Source organism: Falco punctatus (assembly GCF_963210335.1).
Source record: "Falco punctatus genome assembly, chromosome: 1".
NCBI classification, from domain to species: domain Eukaryota; kingdom Metazoa; phylum Chordata; class Aves; order Falconiformes; family Falconidae; genus Falco; species Falco punctatus.
This window is the reverse complement of record NC_137580.1, coordinates 14241277-14269070: the sequence shown is the minus strand read 5'-3', so window position 1 is coordinate 14269070 and position 27794 is coordinate 14241277. Positions and strand designations below refer to the sequence as shown.

The 27794-nt window shown below is 46.3% G+C and overlaps 2 protein-coding genes across 2 annotated transcripts; both read right to left on the bottom strand.

The window, feature by feature from the left end:
* Positions 1–1865: 1865 nt before the first annotated feature.
* REELD1 (reeler domain containing 1) lies at positions 1866–19124 on the bottom strand (the record flags this gene model as incomplete). The annotated part of the gene is made up of 7 exons (XM_080394051.1): positions 11227–19124; positions 9628–9848; positions 8509–8731; positions 6685–6842; positions 5677–5974; positions 5025–5088; positions 1866–2444 (listed from the first exon to the last, which is right to left on the bottom strand). The coding sequence occupies exons 2-7, from the start codon at positions 9845–9847 to the stop codon at positions 1866–1868; spliced, it is 1542 nt and encodes a 513-aa protein (XP_080250177.1). The 5' UTR covers position 9848; positions 11227–19124.
* A 138-nt stretch (positions 19125–19262) lies between these two features.
* Positions 19263–25926, bottom strand: LSM6 (LSM6 homolog, U6 small nuclear RNA and mRNA degradation associated). The gene is made up of 4 exons (XM_080394067.1): positions 25787–25926; positions 24531–24643; positions 20967–21080; positions 19263–19443 (listed from the first exon to the last, which is right to left on the bottom strand). The coding sequence occupies exons 2-4, from the start codon at positions 24622–24624 to the stop codon at positions 19409–19411; spliced, it is 243 nt and encodes an 80-aa protein (XP_080250193.1). The 5' UTR covers positions 24625–24643; positions 25787–25926; the 3' UTR covers positions 19263–19408.
* Positions 25927–27794: the final 1868 nt, after the last annotated feature.

The window sequence follows — 27794 nt, the reverse complement described above, 5'->3', positions numbered from 1 at the left end:
AAGGCACGTGACACAGAGGAGGAATGCCACTGTAAGTGTGTAGACCTGTACTTAAAAATGTGTAGACTTCCTAGTAGGTAGTGTTTAGGCTCGATTTATTGAACATAAAAACATTCACCTGGCATCCTTTTGAGTCCTAAAACAAATGTCTTTTCAATTACAGCACTACCCTTGGTTACTCTGCAGTGAAAGGGCCATGGTGTGGCTGCCGTTCTCTTCAAAGTGCAGTGGTTAACACCATGAAGCTCACCTCTGCAAGCCACATTTGTGAGTACACTTCTTTTCTTACTCATTTATTTTGCCCAAGGCTTACTAGGCCTAGAAGTTAACTCAATAGAAATTTGGCTGTGTGTGTAGCATGTGTGCAGCTGTGTGTGCAGCGTCATGTCACTAATCATAGTAGAGTAGTATGGTTGGAAACTAGCTCTTCCTGAGCGCACATGGAAGGCACTGTTAGCAAAAGATGCACTGTGTTCATCATGCTGTAGGGGTTTGAATAGAAGAACTCATCTGTGTCCCACCTGTCTTCTCTGAAGTCAATGGCAAGGTAAGGGAGAATGTAGGAGCAGAGCTTTGACTGACAATCAAGCATGGAGATGGCCATGGGGGCCTCCTGACAGAGGGGGAGGTTGTCACTGGGGAGGACGTGTGAGCCATCAGTGTCCTGCCATTATGTGCTCTAGTTCAGGGGAGATTGCTGTGGGCTGCGAAATAAGCTGCAGCACCAAAGTTTGACCCCCATTACACAGCTTGGGGACCATCTGAGTCCCTCCATCCTAGAAAAGGACACCAGAAGGGGTGACTCTTGCTCTCTGAAAGAGTCTAAAATGTACATCTCAAGAGGATTCTTATCAGGACTATTTCTGGCTCTTTCAAAGCTGCAGTTAAATAAACTTTTACCCTTGTGGTCATCACCTCTCCTTCTTGGAAGGTGTCCAAGATCTTCATGTTTTACCAAGGGCTGTTTCAGTGGCTTCCTGCAGAAAACCATGTGGTCGAAGAGAAGTTTGCACAAACTCAGAGTACAAGGGCGCCATTAACTTTCCACACAGCCTTTGCTGAGCATCTCCAGAGTGACCTGGGAAGGGTACTTCTCAGTGCGTGTTTCTGCACAGAGTGTTACTGAGCTGACTCGAAGTAAAAGACTAAGTAAATGCTGGCTGTCAGCCTTCAACAAGCTTCCTCATCAGGTGCAAATGGACAGGAAAGGTTTTCTTCCATTTGCACCTGATAAGGAGGTATGTTTCTCCCCCAAAAGCTGGTGTCCGCCACCCCGTGCTTTGCTCCCATAGATAAATTCGGCATTCTTTAGATCAATGTTCTCCACGAATGAGTTACTGCTTTTTATTTTCAAATTGAAACTTAAAATCTACTGGCAAATATTTTGTCATCTGAGAGATATCAAGTATACAGAATCAAACCAGCAAGTTCCTAAATCAGAATGGTTGGGTTTATATCAGGGGTTTATAGTTCCTAAAAAGAAATACAACACTAGAAACTTTTACTGAAATTAAACAGGAGACAATACTACAGCGCAGAGGAAGAATTTCTATTTTTGGCTACACCCTTAAGGCAACGGAGGAAGCGTATGTCATGGCTGCGGTGACAGCTAATGAGCAGAAATACAATATTAATTGCAGTAAGTGTAACAAGCTGAACAGTCTATCAACTTCTATTTTCTTAGCGGCTGTAGTTTAGATACTTTTGACTAACACCTCTGTCTGAACTGCCTGCTTCAAGTTTGTTTACCTATATGGCAGCACAGAGAGGAACTACACCACCGCTTCCTAGAACCTGTGCTGTGCCATCTGGGCTATTTCCACCTGCACCGGCCGCTGTAGCGCTGCATTCAACCCTGCAGATGTTCAGGTGATTGTCTTCTTCCCACTGCTTGAGGGGCTGACCCAGTTGTACTCGGCTTGCACCAGCACGAAGCCATTCTCCCGGATCTTTCGGAAGTGGATGACCTCCCCGTTTTCTCTGACGGCGATGATGTTAGGGTCAGGCTCGCTGAAGGAGACCTCCGTCCGCTTGTGGCAGTGCTGGGCACAGACACAGCGCACAGCAGCTGCCACCGCCAGGCCCAGAGCGGCGGTGCAGACCAGGAGGATGCCGAGTTGGGCTGCAAGGAGTCGGGTTCCTCTGCCAGGCTCTTCCCCCTTCCCAGGAACAGCAGATTCAGGAGCTGCTCTGGTCACCCATGGCAGGGTGTTCCCACCCGCCTCTTCCTCCTCGCCCCTGGCATCTGCCTCCTCTGGCTGCAGTGCTGGCTTTCTTTCTGCCATTTGCCTTGAAGCCGATGACAAATTGCCGGCAGCGTCGGTATCACCAAACCAGGCTGTTGTCACAGTGGTGTCACCCAGGTGAGTGTGAACATACGGTGCAGAAGGAGACACTGCCACATGTGGGGAGGCTTTCAAGGTGGCTCCACTCTCGGTATTGGCCTTTGAAAGCAAAAACGTGACAAGGTGTGCAGTGAGGGAAGAGAAAGGGGGCTGATTAGATGCTCACAGCCTACGTCATGATACAGTTCGGCTCTGTATTTCTGAAATCCAGGTGTCCCCCTGGCCTTGGAGTAACCTTGCTGTATCCCCTGGTTGGTTACTTAGTAGTTTTAGAAAATGAGGCAGATTCAGCGCCGCTCCATCTGTATCAGAATTGCTACAGGAGGGACAAAGCACTGGGAGTTGGTCCCAGGGGGGCAAGGCAGAGCGGGTGGAGGGGACAGAGGTGAAGGGCACAGGCAGAGAGGAAGGTCGCTGCTTTGCCTAAGAAAAATTCTGCAGCTCCCATTGTGGCAGTGGCAGCGGTAGCATTTTTCACGGGCATTGTTATCACACACAAAAAAATCACTTAATTAACAGTACCCCCCTTGAGTGGTGCCAGGGCAATGCTGAAAGGACAGGCGTGATCTCCCCAGCCAAGCGTCATGTTTAGGGTCACAGCAGACCCACTGGGATTCAGTATTGCCCTTCTGAAGCTGTGGATTGAACCGTGGAGCAGAGGGACCCAGGAGGCTTGGGATGGCCTTTGGAGCAGTCACCCCCGAGCCTGTCTTGCTTTCTCAGTCTATGCAGCCAGTTTGAAACCTGCTGCCTCAGAGTGTTGCTTAACCACCCATTTTCGTGGGAATGACTCCTGTTCCTAGGGGCTCAGTTTTGTGCCACGCACCTTATTTTATCTGTCACAAAACGACAGCCAGCCCATGCCAGTTCTGCAGCCCAGGCTTTGCTGCAGATATCATCCAAGCCTTAACGGTGAAACCGTCATACAATTTAGGAGGTCCCCAATGAATTTTTCCATTCCTACTGTGCACCTGAGCCCCCATCCAAAACCTGGAAAATGTACTGGAGTTTTTTCTTCGGCTCCACTGAGATTTGGATCTGGCCCTCAGTAGCTGGCACCTCTCCAGCCTGTCCAGCCCAGCAGGCTTTTTCACACATCCATTAATTACACCAGAGAAACTCTCACCCTCTACCATCATTAGCGATTTCTAAAGCTTGCTGGGAAGACAGTGTGACAGGAGCATAAAGCTGAGGTAGGAGACCTGGCAAGCTGTGAAGTGAAGCAGGGGAGGGTCAGAGCATTCTTTGTGGAAGAAAAGGCTTCTGAAGGTGCTAGTAAAATACAGTAGCAAATAAAAGACTTTCAGTGGCTGAACTGCAAACTGTAAAGTAGCTGGCTGGCAAAGTTGGGATTGCCTGTGTATGGATCACTTGCCCTTAAAATGCAAACACTATGCTGTAAGGATACGCTGCAGGATTTGGGACTTTAGGATACAAAATGGAATTGCCTTGCAAGTCCTTGCCCTATCTCACCCCATTTTTCCTTTCTTTTTGTACTTTCTCCATTCTTGCCTAATGTCTCAATAGTTTTATTTCATTACGCTCTTCTGGTCTTGCCTTGCACAGTAACTGTTCCTTTCCTTTGGTTACCATCTTCTGTCATTTCTCAAGTTCTCTCCATGCCTATGCCAGGTGCCCATGTTACACATCTCTCCTTTACTTGTTCTCAGTCCTCCACTCCTTTCTAAATATTTCTGCCTCATCATTCTCTGCTGTATGGCCCCTTCCTCTTCTATTTTCTTTGAGATTACTTCTCTTCCTCCTGTGCCATCCTGCAACCTGGATCTGGTTCTTTACTTTCCTTGTATTTTTTTCCTCTCCATTCCCTGCGTATTGGACTTCCCCTGCTAACTCTGTATCCCTGCTTTCCAGCTTCTCCACTGGTTCCCATCTGAGCATCCTCCTCTCTCTGCAGCCCCGGTATTCTTCAGTTTCTCTCCCTTCTCTTGCTCTCCTTTTCTTTAACTAATTTCTTGCATGCCCTTTCCAGCTCCCACATCTCCTTCCGTACGTACAGCCACCTCGCTCCCCCAAGGCTGCAGTCCTTTCACACCTTTCTGGGCTTCCTCTCCTGAGGCCACCCTTTCCCAAAAGGCACTCTCACCTACTCATTCCATCTGCCAGCTCCTGCTCTTCCAAGTGTCTCCAGTGAGTGCACCCCACACCTGTAGCTAACCCCACCATCACTACCACCACCTCTGCCTTTCTGCTCCATCCAACCTCCTGGGCTGACCCTACCCTCGGAAAGCACACGGCTTCCTTGGCTGTCCCTTGGAAAGCTGAAGTCTTTGACCTCTGGTGAATGTCATGGATGGTAGCTATCCAGCATCTCTGGAAAGGAACATCTCAGCCTTCCGCAGGAACAAAATACAGGTTTCCAACACAGCAACATCCAGAAGCCTGTAGTCATGTCTACATATGGAAAAGTTATTTTAGTTTTTACAGGGGGACTCTTAAAAACTCAGGCAACGATGTCAAAAGGAAAACAAAAAAGAGATACAAAAACTGATTCCCAGTTAAAGTAAAAAAATTAAAACCCTTAACAGTGTCAGTGTAGTTTCACTTATGAGAGCTACACGGGCTGCTTGGTGCTGTGATGCAGTAGAGAGGTTTTACCCTCATCTTCTCTTAGACCTTTCTGTCTTTGGAGAAGACGTCCTACCCAACTCCGTTGCTTACCTGCCTGTCTTCTTTACACGTCAAACACAAGTGTGTGGTGGCAGCACTGTCAATGCTTCCTGCTCTAAGATATGGACAGAGGAAGGGCAGGGTTAGTAAATGAGACCTGTTGCTGCAGCTCATGTGGGAATCCCTGGGCTCTGCACCACTCGAGAATCCCCATCATTTTCACCCAGACTATGAAATGTTGCATGAAAGCTCATGTGGCCCAAACCCTCTAAGAGTTCTGAGCAGATAGCCTCAACCCAAAATTTCATCATTGCTTTTGAATCCTTTCTTCCTTTTCCCTGCAAATGGAGAAATAGGCCCACCGAGTTCACCGTTTCATTGAGTATTTGTATGCGCTTCTGGAAAAATACTGTAGCCACCAATAGTTTTTATCACATTTTTCAGCCACTGGCTGGTCCTCTGCTGGGCTGAGCAGCACAGTGTTGGGTTTTTAAGAGTTGGATTTTCTCCCTGTCACTGTCTGTTGTGTGCAATCTCCAAAGAATTATTTCTCAAGATCTGGGCAAGCAAACACCCTCTCGTCTCCCTGCCCCGAGCTGCAGACACCTTCCTACATGGAGCCTCACTCGTCTGTGGGGAAACTACTACTGTTTTCCTTCTGCACAAGGGCTGGAGAAATAGCTCTTCCCACTGCCTAGTTTACCTGTCAGAGGTGCTGTAGCTGGAAGTGTCATCCTGGGAGAGGAAACCTCGCAAGGTGTCCATCATGCCGGGGTCTCGGGTGGGGAGGGATGGCTCCAGCCCCCAGCCGCTGGACCCGCTGCTCCTGCCAGACACAGCCCGCGAAGGCCGGGCTGGCTGCTTCGGCTCCACGACGGGATGGGCGTCTGACCTGACACCGAAACCTGGCTCCGGTGCCGGCGTTGCCACCGTGCCAGTGGGGCTGGCAGGCAGTGTGGTGCGCAGCGGGGAGTCGGTGGCAGCCACAGGAGAGGTGGGACCTTGTCCAGCACAGAGAGAAAACAAGCAGGGAGGGAGGAACAGAAGTCTGTTGTCTTTGGTTTATTTATTTCAGATCCCACTTGGTGTTAATGTTTGCCAGGAAGAATCATAATAGTGACTTTTTTTTAATCTTCATGTCACTTAAGTGGGAACCCAGCTGGAAAGTAAAGCAGGAAAACCTGCTGCCTAAATTATGGTCAAGTGAAACAATTAAAACCCAGTCTTGGTGCCATGCTGAAAATGCTGAGAAATGCGTCTGATTTGGTTGTAAGTAAATTATTGGAGCATTTTACCGACCAAAGGCTGCATAAATACAACTAAATACAGACCTGAAGGGCAATAGTGACATTTAGAGACAAATGTATTTGCTTATTTAGAGAGCAGTGCTAAATGCACTTGCTTGTCCTAAGGGGCTGAGGTTTTACATAAAGTATGTTGTATTTTAGGTTTTGCATTGAAATTATAAGATCAGGCATCCCTGTTTGTCTTTCTGGTGCCCTCCTCGGAACTGGCTCTGTCATCTTGAATGCTGACCCATACCCTCACTTCAGGGTGTTCACCATGGCCATCTCCCCAATGGCCACAGGAGTTAAATGGGTCCCACCAGCTTGTTTGGGTCACTTGTCACTTTGATGCTTGCCTGGAATAAGCTTTAAAACTACTCTGTGGGGAGCGGTTGGTAAGAAACCCGTACCTTTGTTTGCCATACCTGTGGGGTGTGGGTCAGCTGGTCCCTGTGAGGGTGCGGGAATTATGGAATCGGGCTTCTTGCCGCTGCCAGCAAGTGTTTTGTTCTGTCCTTGCTGAGCCACGGTAGCAGATTCGATCTTTGCCCAGTAAACAAAGTATGACTGGACTATGGAGATGCTGTTAAAACATCATTAGGCATTTACTAATTAACATTAGGAATTTACTGGCTGTATGGCATTAATAAAACATCCAACTGTTTCACAGGGATCAATTCACAAGGACTGCTTTAATCCAAAGACAGGAGTAATGCAAAAGTATTTTAAAGGATTAGCCCATCACACATTTTATATTACAAATAAAAGATATCAGGCCCCATAAGAAAGATACGGGGTGAAGAATCACCAGCCATAATCAAGATCAGCCAAAAAAATGTGTGGGAACTTAAATTAAAAAAAAAAAAAGAAGAAGAAAAAAAAAAGCTGTTGTATTTGCTGTGTTGTTAGAAGCACATTTGGAAAGCTTGGACTAGCTCTGCTGATAATCTTCTGTAGGCAGGGATACAACAGTGGTATTTACTAATTAAAACAAGTCAATGTAACTTGTACAAACAGCAGAATAGGTAGAGAAAAAAAAAAGTCTCTCTGCTCAGCCCTCTGATATTTGAGCCCGTCTAACCCTCTGCCTTTTGTCAGGTGCCAAAACTGCATTGGCCAACCTTTAACTGTTCACCCAGAGAGCCTTATTTAAGCTGGAGGTTTTGGGAGAATTTCAGCTTGGATTGCTCAGCTGCTTCTGCGAATTAGCTAAGGGGAAAACAACCCGGGTTTTCCTGTGCCAGCCGACTCTTATGAGGCATTTTTAAGCCTAACAAGGAGTTTTTCCAGATGCTGTTGATAGGGAGAAAAGGGAGAGGCTGTCAGAAATCAGCCTGGAGGATCAAAAGCCAGAGGGTGAAGGACGCATAGGAGCGGGTGGCTAGGAGTGGGTGGTGTTTGGTTTGTGTTGGGTTTATTTGGTTGCTTGAGTTTTATGTGTTTTTAATAGTATTTCCTGATCTAAAACAACAACCGAAAACTGGAAATGCCAAGCAAGCGGCAATATTTCTGTTTCAATGAATTTGTGTTGAATCACGATGAGATGCACAAGCCACAGCACTCACCGGCACGCTTGTGTTTTGGGGAGTGGCCAAGGATTTAGCCAAGCAGCTTCTAAGTGGTTTTGTAAAGTCAAAACGTAACAATTTAATTTCTTCCAAAATGAAAAGTCTCAGTGCTTCCTCTAAGACAGCCAGTTAGAAGATGTTTGATTTCATTCCAAATCAGAACCAAAATTCTTGGACAGTTTGGGACTTTGGTGCAAAATAGAGATGTCAAGTTTTGACCCAGTGCTCCCTCTCTCTTCCTACTGTGAATAATTATGTTTACATATAACTTCTTTTAAACCCACTCATTTTTAATTATTTTTTCTTTAAAGAAGTGATATGCAAGATTATTCTGTAGGCAGGGAAGTCCTGTGGGCTGTGTTATTTAGAAAGAGGCAACATGATCACACAGTTCTCTCTTTATGCCTTAATATTTCTATTTCTTAAGTGCTTATGCTGTCATCTTCCAGTGTATTTATTGTGAGAAAATAGTGACCATGTAAATAAAAAGCAGCACTACCCAGCAGCTATAAATAGTGATTTATCTACCAGCTGGGATACTGTTGCAGCATTTGATAAGTATTTAGCTATATGGGGTTTAAGATACATAAACCACTGTGCTGGACAAGTACGATGAAAAAATAAAGCCAGACCTTAACTAAGAATACACAAATTCTGGTTAGGAACCAGTGATGCTCTTACAAAAACTTGATGTCTCCAATGGGTTGGTCTGGTGCTTTCCATACGAAGGACAGGTTTCTCTTCAGTGACTTGTCCGAGTGGGTGACAGTGTCACCATCTTCAAAGCAAGTCAGCAGCTTGGAACCAGGAGGGATGAAGACAAACGTGCCAGTGATTTCATCGTTAGACACTTTGCGAGCTTGAAGCAAAAACCCCATAAAATCCCGGGTGCTCCTCACTGTTACTGCAAGACAAAACAGGGAACACAAAGGGATTTGTCTCGTAGTTATGGGGTGAACTGTTTGCAATGGACTTTCCAGTGGTAGCACTGTAACTAAAAGAAAACCCCCTGCAACACCAGCAAAAATGTTTTACTGTCTTTGTCCTCACGGTCTGTCTTGGACATGCTGGATGCAGGAGGCCAGACTTTAACTTTGCGGTATGGAATTGCACCCAAAATTTGCTTGAGTCTTTTTTTTTTTTTTTTTCCCTCTCCTCGATTATAAGCTCCAAAGGACATTGCATTAGGCAGCATGCAGCCATTTTTAAGGAAGGAGGTTTGGGTACCACCCCATAAATACACAAAAGCTTGAGTGCTGCCCTCGGAGAGGTTTTATTTTACATGGGGATGAGCAGGCAAGTGGCCAGGCTGGGGAGCAGTGCCTCTCATCTCTGCATCTGCCTTGGGAGCAACGATGCTGGGGCCGGGGCATGCTGCCCAGCCATACGTACGAGTCAGGTGAGCCACCCAGACCCCTTCGTGCAGTGCAGAGAGGCAGGGGAGGCAACTTTACCCTCTGGAGGTGGCTCTCATGCGCCATCGTGGCGATGAGGTCCTGTATGGTCTAGACAAATGGATCCCGCCCAAAGCATCCAAACCTACTGGCTTCCTCTGGCAAACAGCTGGACAAAAACATGGTGAAAACCTGGGGTCAGCCATCACCTGAGAAACCTCAGGCCAAGCGCCGCCAGCAGAATCCCTCTGCAAATATGTTTGTTTCCTCGTGACGTGACGAGAGAGATGGCGTAGCTCACTAGGGGCAGCTGTCCCTCTACCCAGCCCCCACAAAGATTAATGCCATCGCTTGAGATTAGTTACCATGTATTTTTCAGACGCAGGAATGAGAAGCTATTCCTTACCTGGAACCTTGTCACCTGGGAAGTAGAAGGACATGTTGGTGTGGACAGTGACATAGTTGTTGCCGGGGCTGTGCAGCTGCACTCTCAGGTGCCTGGGCATCATGTCAGTGCAGGCAGAAAGGCTCGCGCCGTGTGAGAAGGCAGCCACGTAGGAGACCAAGCACAGGGTTGTGCATGCCCAGCCAGCGATGGCAACGTGGGCTCTTCTGCCGCCCTCCATCCTACGGCAGAAAACAACGGGCAGGTTCACTTCAAAGCAGCAGCTTCAGCAGCCTGTGAGCCCCTCTGGTGCCTTTGAATTAGCTGAGTTCCGGAACTACCCTGCCCACTGCCTTTAAACAAAGGACAATAAATGATATCTGTGGCACATGGAGCCACCTCCATAATCCGCAGCATTTCACATTTTGCAGTAAATTGTTGAGGCCGGGGTTGAGGGGAGGTCGTGCAAGAGGATGCATTTCTTGCAAAGTTGCCCATGAAGGGAGCGGTTGGGAGAGATTTGCTCTAGAAAATCTTGTGGGATGGCACGTGGCTGCCTCCCGCTCTGCCCTGGGGGAGCACGAGGCACCTCTTAGCAGCCCGCACGTCGCGGCTCAGAGCCGCTGGGCTGCTAGTGACTGTCAGACCCTTCCCCAGCTGCCCAGCAGCATTCCAGCTTGTCCTTGTTGGTCAGGGCTGGCTGTTGCTGATGAGACAGCAGCGATGCTGACTTTGAAGTGTGCATTGGAAGCGAGATAAATGGGCAGCGGTTTTGGTTAACGCCAGGATTTCTCCTTCTCCAATTTTTAATCTAAGCAAGCATCTTTCCTCAACACAGTCAAAGTTTAATATTTGGTATACCATGTCTTTAGTACTGCTCAGCTTTGGTGGCTGGAACGAAACGTATCTCCAGATTAGCTGGGCTATTGTGTTATTCTGATTTTTCAGAATGCACTTTTGAAAGTGAAGCTGAAGGACAAGTGTGTGGCATTTATTGTAACGGGTATCGTAAGGCAGGTAGTCTTGCTTTTAACATAGCGCTTTCTAACATCTTGACAACATGCAGCTTTTCCTGGCTTAGATTTCATAGTAGATGTAGATAAATCGGAGGAAACCAGCGGCTGAGGCAGTCTCGCTTACACCTCCATCCCTAGCACTTCTGAAACTTGCCAGCTGAGTATAACAAACCACCACTGCACACGAAACGGTCTGTGCCCAGCCTGAAGCAGGGAGCAGACGGATGCAGTTTAACCTCCCGCAGCCGAGCATCGTGCCACTCCGACCGTTTATGTGCCAGAAGATGCCTGTGGGACTCACAGGAGCCTTTGCTAAATATCTCAGCCCCTGCAGGACCAGTGTCAGGATGCCTCCTCTTCGTGGAGTCAGCCTCCCGTCTAGGCACACCTAAACCTCCCTCGATGGATATGATTTCTTGCAGGAGCTCACGGAAGCACCCCGAGCAGCAGCAGCTCTCTCCCTCGGGCATTTCCCAGGCTGCGCTGCTGTTTCCCATCCCTCTCCCAGCCGCCCTCCGCACCCCTCGCCGCTCGAGCACGGGAAGCAGGGCCGTGATCCCCACCCCCCCCCCGGGATGGGGCTGCCGGTGCCGCTGTCACTTACCTCGGGACACGTATGCCTGCGGGCTCGCCGCCACCGCTGCCCTCCCGGCCTGCCGGAGACCCATCCTTTCAGGGACCTTCTTCGCTTTCTCCTCTAATGGGAAGCGCAGCAGCTGTTACTGCTAATACCCACCACCTACGGCAGCTCTCCGGCAGTGCCCAAATCCTGCCTTAATCATATTAGTTTTCCTCTTCATATCCCACCCCCTTTTTTTTTTTTTTTTTTTTAAATCTCCAAGCTTCTGCAATGAAAACAAAGGCAATCGGCAGGGGGGCCAGCAGCAAGGCGTGGGGTTTGTGTGGGACACCCTGGGACTCCTTGGCAGACATGCAGGAGGATCGGACTCTTGCTCACCCCGTTACCCTCCCCACACCCCCTGCTTCCATGCTGAAGCTTTGCAAAGCAAAGCCACGTCAGCTCCCCCCAGGCCGTAACCCCCAGGCTGTGTGCACCCTGATTCTCACACTTAACGGGAGCTATTTTGGCAGTAAAAGCAGAATTCTGCTAGGAAGGCCAGGTAGGTTCATCCCACCCACCAGCCCTGCCAGAAGGAGCCATTAACACCCCCCAAACCCACCAGAGCTGGCACATGGGACTGAATATCTGATATGTGAGACTGTCCCCTGGCACAGAAGCTGCATTTAAATCCAGGCTGCCACCCTGCTCCTTGCCTGAGCTACGCTGCAGCCATGCCAGTGCCTGGACATGGAGCCAATCCTGTCCTTGGGCTTCCCGGATCCTCCTCAGATCTGTCTTGTCACGGCAGGCTGCTCTTGTGATGGGGACTCTCAGCTGGCCCTGGCCACTGCCACCAGGCTCACCCCACTCCCTGCCAGCAGCTCCTTGCTCGCAACGGATGGAAATTAGGGTCCAATTCCTTGTCATTATTAGAGCTGCCATCAGGAGATGCTGAACAAACTGCTGGCAGCTTGCGGCCCAGAGAAGGGCCAGAGGAACAGAGGAACAGCCCGATCAGCCGCCTGACTGGCTTTTCTTCAGTCAGCAGACCCTCAGGAGGCAGCGCTAGATGTCTGAGGGCCACCAGGAAGGGGGTTGGCCCTGTGGTGCAGAAAAGCTATTAAAGATGGAGGGGCAAAAGAGCACTTGGTGTGTTTTAGTCCTCCTCGTCCTCAGATAAATGTGTGTCTGATGGCTGAATGAATTCATGCTAGTGCTTAGGCCGCTCTCCCTGCAGGACACCACAAAGCTCTGTCTTGCCCTGTGACTTAAGGACAGACACCAACACCACCTCATTTCGTTTCTGCAGCTCCAGTAGTGCCTGTATTCAATGTTGCCTGGGGTCTGACCAGCATGGGAGTCTGGCCAGAGTGGGCATCGTGGTGACCTCTGCCCGGGGCAGCCCCTGCAAACTGGAGACAGGCTTGCAGACACCCCACTTATTAGCACTGTTCCCATCAGCCTGCCCTGGTCTACAGCTGGTCCTTCGGATGGGAAACTGAGGTACCACCACCAACAGCCTAGCTCTCGTCTGTTTAACCAGTTTGAAAGCACAGGAACTGATGGTCCTGGGCTCTCAGCAGCCTGCTCTCCTCTGCCTTTGGAAGAGGTCTTACAGCCACTGAATTTCAAGTTATAATGCAAGTCTTACAGTTTTCCTTCCTTTTGTCAGTGGAAGCAGAGGGTAGTTCAGGGGAAGGGGGGAAGGGTTTGCATTACTGATTATATTCCAGCTTGCCATCGCCCATACTTTATATAAAAAGAAGAGACTACCTTTGTGCTATATTAAAGACTAATCCTTTCCTGAAACCAGCTGGTCTCTTACAGCCTTTCCTTACTAACTTAACCCTACACTGAACTATCCCTTGCTGATAACTCCAGCATAACAAAGCAGCAGCTCCAGACCTCGGGCAGTCCACAGGGGAAATGCCAAACACATCGCAGCCGTTATGGCACAGTGGCCACGTCTGAAACTTACTTACTGCAGGTAAATGTAGGTCGTTGCACCACAGCATGGCCTTGCATTACATGGTCTTCAGCTGCTGCCATGCATTAGGCATACATTTTTGTATTGGACCATTTCTCCATGGGCTTCCACCTGGAAAAGGGGGAAAAGCAGCAGCAGAGTGCAGACCCTGAAACGGCGGTGTTGGGTGCTCCCTGGAGCTCTGTGCAAAGCTATAGGGAGAAAAGCTTCAAACAAATGAGACCCAGACCCAACCCGTCCATAAAAGCATGGGATGTACCGCAGGGCTGAGCTGGCTCTGCCGGCTCCCAAAGCTGCGGCAGTGGGAGGAGGGCAGGGTGTGCTGCCCGGTGGCGCGGGATGCAGGTTTAGCAGCACCAGTCAGTGGAGCTGCACAGTGCTGCCTGGATGCAGCATTAATTGCTGGGCTGATCTGAAATACAGCCTTATGCAGAGTTCATCCTCGCTGCTGGCTCTCAAGCAGAGGCTTCAAAGCCACTCTCAAATGGAATGTCACAGCCACCCCCTCCTTAGAGATGGAAAAAGCCTGTCACAGCCATTACCGTGACACGAGCACCTACCAGCAGCCTCAAAATGTACATTTGAATACCAAGTGACAGGCAGATGCTTCCAACGAGAAATACAGCCCTCTCCATAGCCTCTGGTTGCATCACCCACCAGGACAGCATTGCCTCAGCCTTCTCTGGCCAGAGCTTTGACCTGATGGAGTCACTTGAGCTCAGCCAGGCTCTGCGTATCACTCTGATGATGGGGCCCAGACAGACATGAGAAGACCAGGTGGCACTGCTGTCACTAGAGAGAGGTTTGCCTTTTTCCTGTCATAAATTTCTTTGTTAGTAGGGAGCTTGCAAGAAGGGGACGTAACACAACTTACACCCGGCCTATTGTTTTCTCAGCAGCACTAGTGTAGTGGATTTTTAGCAGGAAAAAACCCACAGCTGGGATTTAAAAATAGCACTAGGGAAAAGTGTGGATGCTCTGTAGTAGCTTGATAACCAAGATAGACTATTGACAAAGTGCACAGAAGGATTATAAATGCAGTAACATCTCAGGCTCTTTGATACAGAAACTTTCTCCTTGCAGATTGCTTCCACATCTCTGCTTCGTTGGGGCACAACAGGGACAGCAGACGTGGAGCAGGTGCAGTGGAGGTCACTATGTAATGCAGACATGGATGTGAGCAACCCAGAGCTGACACTCAAGAGCAAGCTGGTTGCTTCATTGGCAAGTTGAGAAATGCTTTGCTACTGCAAGACAGTAAGAGCTATATAACAAGTTACAAGTCCTTCCTGGTCAGCTAGTGGCTACCTGAGTCCTGCGAACGAAGTCGGAGGGGGTTAGAGAAGAGTGGGCAGGTTGATGAAGGTGGCAACATCTGAGTCCAGATCACAAGGAACTGATCATTAAACCAACAAAGCTGGCAGCACCATTTTATTTAGGAAGATTTCAGGTCATCTTTAAAACAAGCAGCAGTGGCCAGCAGTGAGAGGAGTGGTTGAAAACTCACAGTAGGAGAGCGGCAAAACCCCATGGTAGTGCCCCAAGGGGACTGGAGAACAGTGCCTACAGACTGGCATCTCAGGCTTGGCCTGTGCATGTCTGTGGCTCTGTGTTTGGGGAGACCGGGGGAAAGAGGTCGTTTCTCTGACGTCTAGTTAGGCAGAAGGTTGGCAGAAGTACTGAGAGGTCCTTCCATTTCCACCCAGTTGACTATTACTGTTCTTCTATCCCACTTACTGTAGCGTGACAGTGGATTCAAATGTTACTGCTGGGAATGAACTGACACACAACTTCACATGCAACGTAAAATGTAAGCCTCCTTCCCTTACAAATTCAGCCGAAAACCCCACAGGCCAACCCTTTATTTGGTAACTACTGCAACGTGGGTAGCTGTTCGGTAACTACTGCAACATGGGCAGCTGTTCGGCACTGGGGGATGGGGTTGAGGGAAAGAGAGATGGTGCAGGGCTCTTTCTGGATCTCAGTAAAAAGGGCTCAGCAACAAATAGCTTAATGACTGCTTTAACAAGACAGATGAGGAATACAGACAGCAAGTAAATTGTACATCCCTTCAGATGCTGAGCACCCCACGTTCATGTAGCATCAGATGGAGCCCAGATGGATTTTCCTGTCATGCATTGCTCAGAGCAGACGCAGCCCTGTCCATGGAGAGCAGCTCTCCCATCACCTGAGCTATTTTTTAATTTCCTTACAAGAAAACAACTCTCTTTCTAAAGGATGTTCTCATGAGAACTTGTTGCTGCTCTGCTAGATAAAGGCAAGGCCAGGCAGGAGGTGCAGTCGCAGTACTGTGTGGGAGCTGCCCGTGCCCCCCGCTGTCAGGACAAGGAGGTGTCCTGCGGCCAAGGGGTCCACGCAGCCCGGCAGAGACCTGGAAGCCACGCTGCCAGCCCGAAGCTGCTGTGTGGATCACTGACTCTGACGTGTTCATGGGCCCCTCGGTCAGGATCAATACAGCAGCTCAGAAAAAGCCTCCTCCCGTCCAGTTTCTCAGCCTTGGAGACCAGTTTGGCACAGGAACCTGAAACTTTCCTGGCTCTGCAGCCTGTTTGCTTTCAAAACTGCAACGGGCCTGGAGCTAGACACAGGTTAGCATGGCAAAGATTGGGCATGGGTTTGGTACCATCAGTCAAACATTCCAAGGCGATCACTTTGCAAATGCTTTCACACTGCCTTCACTGCCGCGAATAATGCAGCCAAAACCTGCAGAGCTGGGTGAGAGCCTGAGGGCTCAGTGGGCAAGTCGTAGCCACCAGGGCTCTGGGTAGCTCTTCGGTCATTGCAACACTGTGAAAAAGATGGAAAGAACTCAAATACGTGATGTTCAGAGTGGTTTGCTTTAGATTCCCTTTGAAATAGGAACCAGGTGGCAACTGAGTGGCCATCAGTGTATACCTTTAAAGCAACCTCCCAGCATGCTCTGCTGCCTTCATATAGGGGCACATCAGGGTGCTGTAGCCTTGAGTAGGGACCTGGCTTTTGGCTGCCCCACCACACAGTGAGTACTTACCCCCTCCTTACAGACGGGCTTGCTTTAGTTTCCACAGGCTGTGCTGCACTGCTGCTCCCAACCAGGCTTTTGCTTGAGGAGATGTGGCTTAGTTTGGCTTTTCAAGTGCAGGAAGGTTACGCTGGATGTGAGATGCAGCAGATCCTGAGTTACTGCTCTTCCCAGAGTCTGTCTGGTGTGGTGAGGCTGGGGCAGTGGTTGAACAGCCTTGGTTTCATGAAATGATCTCATTGCATGAAAGTACAAACTATGGATGTGAAGGTGTGAAGGCGGCTCTAGTCTTTGAAATCCAGTTCATTTTTGTTTGTTAGTTTTGGATTGCTTAGTTTTGGGTGTATTCTTCTAAGACAAGTGATGGACCAGCACTTGTAAAGTTGCTCAAGGAATGTTTCATTGTCAGTCCTGAGCTAGATGAGCCTGATCCATGAGTAAAACTGTTTTATACTCCTTTATTTGGGTACTGGGGCAAGAGCATTAGGATGTGGTAAATGAGGTAACGTGAAGGACATGAGCATTACTATGTAATACAGTCTTTTGTGTAGGAAGATACATTGTGTTTCTAAGTTTGTATGTCCCAATGGGATAAAAGGTATTATAAACTAGGTCAAGATACTCTTAAGCATCAAGAGTTTGTGGAATACGCCATTCTGCTTTGATGTTTACATACATATATAATGGAGTTCTCACCTTAAAACTTTGGATACTGTTCTGTGTGCTGCTCTGAAAGCTGTCTAGCCAGTGTCTGATTTACTTGCAAGTGGTATGGTGTCCTACAGAATATATTAAGTGAAAACAAATTCTAAGAGATAAGTAAAAAAAAAACAAAGGTGAAGGTTTTATTCAACTCAAAACAGACTACATCCGAACATGGGACTACCTAACTGAAGTCAAGCTTAAATGTTCACTTGATTTAAATACAGAGGCTGAAAATTGAATTAAGGAGGAAAAAAATCTTGTAAAATGTAGATAAAGGTCAGTGATTGTGGGAATTAAATGTTTAATTTCTTTAGCTACTTTTGAAATTTGAATATGAATTACAACAGCTCATCTTGATGCAAATTTTCCTGTCTACCTCACAAGGTAAATAGTGACTTCATGATCTAGAATACATTTTAAAAAACAACCCTTAGCACGTGAACTACATAGTATTTTCTAAGTTCAGAGTTTAGTATGTGACTAGACCAGCTGAAGTAGATATCACAACTGAAAAATGTTCTATAACTAGACTTGTAGAAACAGAACTGCAGTTGAAAAGTTAGCGAGGCAAACTTTTGAGACTAAATCAAAGTCTGCGCAGAGCACATTGCTATAGGTGGGTAGGTGGAGGAAGAGTGGGAAAAACTAACTCATATTGAAATGAGAAAACCCCAAACCCCAGATGGTCTCCAGAAATGAAACGCACAGTGACCTGCCAGCTGTGTATAGATGGCAAAACAAAGAAGCCACATGCTCCACTTGGAGACATCTTCCTTTTTAAAAAAAGTGACTTACAGAAGAGCAAGTTGGTGATTTGTACTTAGATCCTGGACCCTTTTCAACCCTTGTCAGAAAACAATAAATTTTTGAAGCATATTATAAAGTAGCATCTCCATGTATTCTGTAGTGGCTTCTGAAGTGTTTAATGTGGAAAGGTTAACTATTGATTGCAAAATAATTTTGAATTATTCCTTGATTTTTTTTTTTTTTTTAAAAAAGAAGAATTTAAAATTTGCAACCCACATTCTCTCCCTTAGATAACTAAAATGTCACTGTTCCCTGCTTGCATTAGAGCTACTGGTACTTGGGAAGAATGGACCAATGTTACATTCACACAATTGTCTGGTGTTCATCCATCCACAACTAGAAGTTTTTTTTTTTTGTTCCTGGAGGCACTACAAACTGCCCAAAGAATAAAGCAGGGCTTCAGAAAATGTGTTTTTAAAAATTGGCTAAATTATCTCACAGTGAGGTATATTACCCTAACTTATAACTTTGTCCCAAGGAACAAGAAAACATTCCGAGTATCTGGATTTTAAGTGCAGTAACACTCAGACTAAGAAATACCTGAATATTCAGGTGGGGTGTTTTTTCTTGTCTGACTGCATGTAAAAGGAGGAAAAGGTAATTTTTTTAAAGCGGAGTAAGTATCAATGTAAAACTGAGCTGGATTTACTCACTAGGCTTTAATTATCTGGGAGCACTGTTGCAAAATATAAACAAGTTCTGGCTCCACAGAGGTTCCCCCTCCCTAATGCACACCCCATACTATAAGCTTAATGTATTTGTTCTTGTTTCTGGCTAGCACATAATGGAAGAGAACATATAGATGGTACTAGGTTGGAGGGAAGCGTATGGGAGAAGAATGAACTGTCTGAAGAGGATGCATATGGCATGTTTACAAAAGCTTCAAAAGCTTTTCAATTCCTAGTCTGTTTTCAGGAGAAGCTTTAGATATTAGTTACAATTTCTTTTTATTAACTAAGTCTACTGTGTTTGGTAGAGATGCAGGGAAGAAAGGTAACTGCAAGCTGGGGGGTGGGGGGAGGGCAATACATATGCAGAAGGTGAAGCAGCTTCTACTGTGATGGCGTGCCAGCCAAGAGCTCTTCACCTGTGACTGATTCCTCAGCTGGCACAGAGCTTTCTTTTCACCCTTGGGGCTTTTCTTTTATTTGATTCAATTCTTTCCCCACTCCTAACTGTGCAAGTGACACCGTTACATCCCTTGAGTCAATCCACAATTCAAGATTTTTTTGGACAGCTGAACTTTTTACCTGATGACTCTTACTAGATTGGCATTTAAAGCTGACCCTGTGTTCTCCAAAAGGATGGGTCAGTGTCACTGAAACATTAGCATTTTCCTCCCCAACATCAGTTAAACTATTGTTTTGCCATCAGTACAAGGCTGTGATTTGCAATTACTCGGTGCCTGCTTACCTTCCTATCATTATTTCTGTAACTGTTAGCATAATCAAACAAGCTGTTGCTTTGAGTCAGTCTTGCAGCACTATTACATGCTTCTCTTATTTATTTTTTTCTGTACAGTGGAACAAAGCAATGCTTTGAAACAAAAACATTCAGTAAGTATATACTGCTTTACATTTATTTTAAAAAAAGAAATATTTAAACACTTGTGTATTTCACCTGTGGATTACTAACTACAAATCAAATAGAGCTCATCATTTTGAAAAGGTTCACAAGTACAAAACGGCCTCCTTCTGGCATCTTCACATCCTCCTCTTCTGTGTGCTTATGTACAATACTGTGAAAAGGAGAAAGTGGCACATGTAAGAGGGCCCTGGTAAATAATGTGCAGAAGCTTGTTTACTTAAAATATCTTATTTCCATGGCTTGTAAAACAACAGTGTAATGAATCCTCCTCAGCATGAATGAAGTCAGGAAACTTTTGAAGTCCAAGTTTCAAGAAATGCTGTCACATTTACACATTATGTACTACTTTAGTTCAGTATACACTTTATTCATAGCCAAACTACATAGCCAGCAGATGCTGGCTGAACAGAGGAAGAATAAAGCCAGCTACCCTGCAGCATTACTGAGGGGAGCATGAGAGTTTAAGCAGCAAAATTACTTGTCAGACACTAATGCTATATGATCTTTCAACAAAAGCTGGAAATCCCAAGCACTTCAGGCAAAGCTAATGATTACCTGTGAAGCAGCAGACATCTTCCACCTGCTTGCTGGTGATATCCTTAGATCCATTCACAACATGAAACTGCATCATGCTCCTAAACCTGGGATATCTTAAGTTCTCTGCTCAGCCTGTTCTGCAGCCTCCTGCCTCTCATCCATTTGTTTTAAGTTCTATAATAGGTTCTTATTTCCATAATTGATTCTCCAGCTGCAATGTCACTGCACTCCTTAGCATAATAATCCAAATTCCCTGCAAAAAGCGTTTAGCCTCATTCAAGGATTATTTCTCCTCCCAAAGCACTCTGTCCTGCTGGTGCTGCATTCTCTTTCAGTCTTTTTGTAACATAGGATTCAGTTCTTGTTTGTTTTTTTATTCCCTCCCTTCTCCCTGTCCTCCATTTTCTTGTCAAGTAACTTGGTCAAACTCTGCTTCATTTACCTTCTTTACAAGTCTCTTCACACCTGACTTGTAAACCTTTTCTATTTTCAGATACTCTTCTTCCTAGCACGCCCTGCTATTACAGCCTAACTGATACCACAGTCATTTCAGGAACCTGGGATTGTCCTTGAAATGCACTAAAATCCACCTACTGCACTGGGATATTCAAAGGCTCAATAGTGAAGTGTTAGTGATTTTCTTGACTGGTGGTAAAAATATTTACTCATAAAGATGAAAATAGCCTCCAGTACTAATGAACTGCATTCAATCAGGTCTGGACAATTGCATCACATGAAAATATTAGTATCAGCAATATCTGTACTGTATTGTAAATCTATGTGGTAGTTTGGCTAGCAAAACACAAACTTCTATGGAGCAGAGGCCATCTAGGCAGGCAGTAAATGCAAAAAGAGTAAACCTGTCAAACAACAGAACTAAGCTCTAAGGAAGGGTAGAAAAGAGCATGCTTCTCTAAATGAACTGCAAGTTCAGATGCAAAGAGGGCCACAGGAATGCAGAATGCACAGACACTGAAAAGCAAAACTGTAGAAAGTAAATATGCTAAGGTTTCCAAGAAAGCCTAAAACTAATATTCTTACAAGCAGCTTGGTTATACCTCAGCCACTCTTCAAATTCAGAAGTAAATATCAAATCACAACCTTCTAATGAGCAATAACCAAAGGAGGAGGAGTTACCATTATTTCCTCGGATAAATGCGTCCCCATATTTGTTCTTTAATTGTCCATTTACATATTCTTCGGTCTGTTCCAGAGCTATATTCATATACCCATCCAGGCAAGCCAGGACACCTGAAGACAGTGACAATTTAAAACTGAATCAGCTTAAACTTTTTTTTTAAATAAACAAAAATACACTGTGTTTGAATAGTACTGAAAAAAAACCTGTATCTTTGTAACAGACTAAAAGCCCAAGCTTGGCTAGATGAGCCAGTAGGTCAGAGTATTCTTCCCGGAATTAAGCTGGGAGTGAGGAACCCCAGACACCTTCATAGCAACTGTATCAGTTGATGTAAGAATGGCTGGGGTGGGGTGGGGGTGGTAAGAAGTCATTATTAGGGCATGACTTGCAGAAGATTGCCAACTTCCACTTTGACAGTTTAAGTTGTCCCTTCTCATTTGTGTTTTAAGCCACACACCTAAAAAAACCCTGTAAGATTAAGTGTAACTGGATAATCAAAGGGCAAGGCTATGTAAATTGAGTTTCATCAAAACTTGTGAAGAATATAGCTGAAAAACAACCCCTTTAGTACAGGACACCTTACACTTTCATAATTATCTTCACGCTTACAGATCTAGAAGAACATTAGATGCAAGTCTCTGTTTTGATGTAAACAAAATTCTACATAATTTTCAACAGGCTAAGATTTTCAAATAATACTGAAAGCTTCCCACAAAATTAAAATTATGTTGTTTGTAACTAATGCAACCCAAGGAAAAAAGTCTGTGCCATTTGTAATATTAGATGGGTTTTGATCAGGATAAATATGCATTTCAGTAGCACTGATTCTAGACAATATTATTCTCACTGCTCATAGCCCCTGTTGAAGGCTGTACCTTGTTCACACAGTGCTTCCTATGTGCTGGCAGCACGATGGCATTTTTGCATTTTAAATAACTCCTTGGCATCTACACCCACTGTTAAGATCAGAACCATGGCCATCTAAAAATTTAACTTGCCTGGTCAACAAATTGATTATTTGTGTAAGGAACAGAATGTGGGGATTAACAGATGTAAAGAATTGCTCAGAGAATACAATCTTATTTGTTAATAGTGCACATAACTTGTAAAAAGCTGTATTAATTACCTCCATCTTGCATGTGTGTTTTCCTGACTTAATCCTTGCACACACGCAGAAAATACTAAAATATTTTTTTCCTCTGAAAAATACCAGTTTTATTTACCTGGCATTAAAACTCAAAATATAGTGTACTGGCTGTACTTGGAGAGGGGGGAAAAACCCCAGTCTGAGAATCCTCCTCTAGGACACATCCTCATTTTTCAGAAGTGTTACTGTAGTATCTTCCATGAAATAGTTAGGAGTTCAAGTTCTCCTGCCAGCTTGTAATAGTTTGAGGGTTATTATTTTCCTTTATGTTTTTTCCTCTGTATCCACGCACAGAGGAAAAACTGACTGCTTACAAAGTGTTACTAAATGCACCAAAAACCCCAACCCACAAGTCAAAACTCTTTCACTCCAGTAATCCAGAGTACACCATGTAACAACAGAACACAAAAAATATTTGTCCAAAATTTAAAATTGGATTGTGTGGATTTTCTTAAAGCTGCCATTTAGTAGGCCATAAATGCAGTACTTTGAAACTCTTTTGTTCCTAGAGTGCATTCATGGTTTTTTCATTCTCTTCCTCCTTTTCTTTGTGTTTATGCTCAGGCCATTAAATATTGTCACTGCCCGATCTGGCTAGTATTTTATGTTTTATCTATATGTAGAGATGTTATAGTATAAATATCCATCTCTACACACAGAAATCATACATATTAATTTAGCACTGATTACTTTCTCAGGGCTTCTTCCCTTAGATGAATGCAGCACTTGACAGCAAATCAAGACATTTTACAGTTACACATCAATACTTGTATTAGGACACATTTGTGTATACAGTGGCTTGGAGGGTGGAGGTACAGACATAAAATTAGCAACAACACCTAGAGGGAGAATCTAGACAGGTCTGTAACAGGAGCCTGAGTTTACAAATATTGGTCAAATTTCTCCAGAAAACAAAATGAGTGCATATTTTTCTAATGAGAACAGCATAAAAGTTTTTGACTGTAGGATCACATCAAGTGGGAAGGAGAGCAGCGGGAAGTAAGAAAGGGAGGGGGAAACCAGTAACAAATGAGGGTGTTCATCAGAACTATGGTTCAATTCCCCGTAGGTCTGACTGTAGGCATGTTAAACTGGCTTTGTTGAGAGGGAAGTTGAGTAATTTATCTGCAGCAAATGGATCTTACCAAACAGAAGGTACCTGTGTTCTCAAAGCAAATAAAATGTACGTCCAAAGACCAAATCCATTTTGGCCCTGCCTTGTGTACCTTTAGGTAAATGATGACTTGCTATAACTGACTTCAATGTGCTGTCACTACATCCTCCTGCAAGAAAGAATTTACAGTAGCCAAAGACTGATGAGAAGCAGTGAAGTTTTAAAGATACCAACCCCACCTGAAGTGCTCAGACAATGTGGTTCTCAAAGAAATGACAGAGTGCAAATTTTGTCAGCTGAGACACTAAAGAGGCAAGGGAAGGGATAAGAAGGCACTGCTTGCTCTGTCAGTGACCAGTAACAATTTTAAACTGTCGTAATACAAAGCTTCCTTGTCACAGCACAAAAAGTCTCCTCCCACAAGTGCTAAACTGAGCCAATTGAATTAAACCTGTCTGAAGGAGTGACCTGTACCAGAACCATTATGTTTTAGACATTTTATTCTGGAATGACTTAATTGTGCACAACAGGAGATACATGATAGTTTTAATTAAGTTTGGATACTACTAAAAAAATTGGACAGTCTGATTTTAATGGGAGTAGGACCAGGACATTTCACTGTACCAAGAAGTTTAATTTACTGGTTAACACCCCCTATAATCCTACAGCGCATGAAAAGTTCTGGAACAGAACTGCTGGACTATGTTACAATGAACAGGGCATATAGCAGCAAAAGCCACACTAAGCTTTCTCCTGTATGTCCAGAAGTCTTGATCTAAACCATGTCTAGGCTGTTGTTTAAACAAGAATGTAAATAACTCTTTCATCCCTTTAGGCTTATGACCAACAGCGGAGTTTACTGTGTGAAGCTTTTCTGGACCAAGGCCTATACTAGGAATGAGAGAACAGGAAGGTGAAAAAACCAGGTAGTTCCAACAAGGGCTGCTATCAGAGCACTGAAAAGGGGACTGCCTGGCCATTTCAGAAATTGTAATTCCAGCCAATCTTTACAAAAATCAGTTTAGAAACTCTGAATCATCCCAAGACTCCGGTCTAACAATCTGTGATGAAGGACACTAATGATTTAGGTAAGTAAATATCTCTAAATCTACCATTAATCTCCTTTTCACCAGTTTCTCCAGAGTTGCCTTTCTATTTTTAATGTCACCATTCTGAGATCTATATTCACATACTCCAAGATTCTGGATCACAGTTTTGTTTTTCAAAAGCAATGCATCTCTGTTCCAGCCATCCCAAACAATTACTTTACTATGTGTGAGAGACAGATGGAGAACTTACCTCGATAATCAACTCCAGAATTTAATTTTACAACAACTGGCCTTCCAATGATTTGTTTTAGGAAGTCACTAGGGGTTTGCTTCCGTAGACTCATCTTGATCTTTTCTGGTAAGCTGGGAAGAGAAGCGAGAAAAAACATTCGGATAAGCAACACGCTCACATATGGTCTTTGAACGCTCAGTACAGACAGACGGTTCCCCGACTCTTCATACTTTCAGTAGAAGAAAATATCGAAGGAGATAAGCAAAACCTTAAGGTGGAGAGAAAAAGCTCCTAGAGCCACAGCATTAAACCTTCCCTTTGGCATTTTTATAACTTCTGAAGTTATTAAGCATCCTTGCTTGCCATGCTGTGTGTCTTTGGAGCTTCCAACAGAGCCAAAGGCCTCTGTAACACCTTTTCCTAAAATGGTTTTACTAAAATTAGATAGCTAAGCCACAAGTAGTGGTTCGTATGTTTAGGGGGTGGGGTGAGAAGCCAGGGCAGGCTCTATACACAGAAGCCTGTACTGAAAGAGCAGAAGGATTTTTGATCTCGGCTCCCAACTATGAGCAAAGAGTAAATTGGGAAGGACGCCTTCAAATGGATCAGTTACCTTAGCCTAGGTTTAGGATTAAGGCTTGAGATTCGAGTTGTAGAGACCCGAAAAGATGCTGCGACTTAAAGACTGAGGGCGCAGCGCCCAGGTACGGCTCGGTGCTCCCCCCGCAGCGCCGCCGGACCCCGGCCTCAGCGCCTGCCCCCCCGCTCTGCCCTGCACGCCACCGGCGGCGAGCGGGGCTAGTGCTGGGGCCAGCGCCCCCCGCCTCCGCCGCTTCTGCCCGCGGCCGCAGGGCCCGGCCCCGCCGCCCTGCACAGCCCGAGCCTTCCCGGGCAACGCGCGCGTTCGGTCCCGCCGGTGGCGCCCCCCTCCCCCGCCGGTAACCCGCCGGGCTTCGCCTGCCGCTGCCAAGGCGGCGGGTTCAGGCCCTGCTGAAACGGCGCTAAGCGCGCTCCGGCCGGTGCCTGACAGCCCGCCCGGGCCAGGCGCGGCTTCGCAGCCGCTTGCTTAGAAAAGCGCGAAAACGGCGGAAGCACCGGCTACAACGGGCGCACGCGGCGGAGGTACGCGCACCACCGCACGGGAGCCCCCCTCCCCCGCCCACGTAACCGGGCAGCCCCCACCCCACCCCCTTCTCCCTGCCCCCAGTCCCGTCCCGTCCCCGGGGGCGGCGGGTGAAGCGCCGCTGGGAGCCCCAAGCCCGCCCCGCACTCACCGCGGCCCGCCGCCCCCTGCCCGGCGCTCGCCGCCCGCCGCGCTCCCGCCCAATCCCCGCCGGCCCGCTACGGCGCGGCGGCAGGGCCAAACGGCGCGGGGCGGGGCCGGGCCGCTCCCCGCCTCCTCCGGCAGCAGCAGGGCGGGCGGGCCGCTGCGCGCCTCCTTTCCCACCCGCGTCCGCGGGGGTGGGCGGGTTTCCTGGCGCCGCTGCCCGGTGCAGGCCCGCTTGGCCGCCCGTGCAAGGCCCCGCGCCCCGCGGGCTGTGCTGCCGGGGTTTCCCCCGCACCCCGCGTCAGCCAAACGCCCGTTTCTCCACAGAGATGCGTTTTTGTATGGCTTGTTTACACTTACACTCACATAACGCCTTATGAATGTCCTATGGAAAAACTTGTATGATCCCATATACAACTGTAGTCTACTACGATGAGATCCTGTTAATCCCGAGGTGATCTGGCCCTACCGGGGCCGCCTCCTCAGACCAAGTGGGCGGTGGTTGCCACACTGACCAGGCCTGGGCAGGAGAGTGTTGCTCCACTCGCTTTACAAATGAGTTGCAGAACATTTTTATGTTGAACATAGGCTGAGATATGTTTTTTCCAGGTGTCATTTGGAAAAAAAAGTATGGCACCACAACAAACTGAACCTCTGTCCCCTCCTTTTCCTCTTTCCCCAGCTATCTCCTGATGTCTGGAAAAAAAATTTAAGGGATTGAGTACTGTGATAGGTGTTAATCAACCGTGAAAGCGTCTGGACTGGATTTTTTTATTCTTCCATTATTGATTCAGTATGGTGGTGAAACTCTTAATCCTCGCTATACAAAGAAAACGTACTACAGCTTTTCAGAACACAGATTTGCATTCCTTCTTCCTTCCGGAGCTGTTTATCTTTTCATTTTGAACATGCACCCAGTAACATTTTTTTTCCCCCTAAAGCTTAGGCTAAAAGGCTTTAAGAGCCAAGGTTTGCAAAGCCGAACCGCGTTCACCTGACTGTCCGGTGAATGTCAAGCGCAGGCATGGCCAGGAAAGTTGGGCCATGTTATGCCTGTGTTTCCAGGCAACCGTCGTGTTAATCAGGAGCATCCAACTGTGCTTGATTATATCTAGTACTTGAAGCAGAAAAGGAACATAAAATAGTTACTCTGGGGAGCAGGCTTGCAAAGTTTTATTTGGCCGCCTGGCTTCAGCACATAATATTTTGATAAGGGAGTATTCTAGTTTGCGTTGTGTTATCGATCTCCATGATAAAGACTGGGCAAAGATATTTTTCATGCCTGAGCTGGTTAATTTTCATGACAATTTTGCAAATCCAACTAGGAGAATTTGGTAGCCTTCCTTTCTGTGTTATTTCTTATGAGTTTGTCTTTAGAGCTTGTATTTCTCTTTTTTGCTAGCCATCAGAACCTGAAGCTATTTTGCCTTCTGCTCAGCAGGCTGCTTTCTAGCTAGCTTAGGCATATACTTAATTACAGTTTCTATGTGTGTGAATCCTTTGGTTGTCTGGTGTCGGTCAACAAATTCTTCTGTTTTTCTGCTTCATAATATATTAACCTCACAGATGCATCCGTTTTGAATCATGGGCATTGAGATTGGCAGGTTTTGTATCCTTTGCTCCTCTCTTTCATGATTTGAGGCCAAGTCATGAACCCAGACCTTGGGTGATTTTCCTTGGTTTGCCATAGGTCTCGAAGCAGTCTCACATGCTGTTCCCAGTGGTAAATTAACTCTCGTGCAGCAAGGCCTATGTTGCTGAGCGTTTTGACGTAGCGTGCTTTGCACCTGGGAGGACAACTCCCATCTTGTACATTCAGGAAGATTATGTCATCACATCTGTTATTAGGCAACCTAAAGAATGTGTTATTTCCTGAGTGAAAAAACCCAGTGACCTCAGGAAGGTGGTCTTCAAAGGATTTAAGTAATCCACAGTTGGTGGACTCCTTAAAGATTTCAAAGCTTCCAGAGTGCAAATAAAATTAAGACGTCATTGGCTAATGATTCTCTTTTGTT

What these genes read in the sequence shown, in the direction of transcription:
- LSM6 (XM_080394067.1), bottom strand. Translation starts at nt 24,624, where the DNA reads ATGAGTCTACGGAAGCAAACCCCTAGTGACTTCCTAAAACAAATCATT. An exon ending in TTCTGGAGTTGATTATCGAG is followed by an intron (nt 21,081 to 24,530) that starts GTAAGTTCTCCA and finishes CACTGTCTTCAG; the next exon opens with GTGTCCTGGCTTGCCTGGAT. An exon ending in ATTTATCCGAGGAAATAATG is followed by an intron (nt 19,444 to 20,966) that starts GTAACTCCTCCT and finishes TCCTTTTCACAG; the next exon opens with TATTGTACATAAGCACACAG.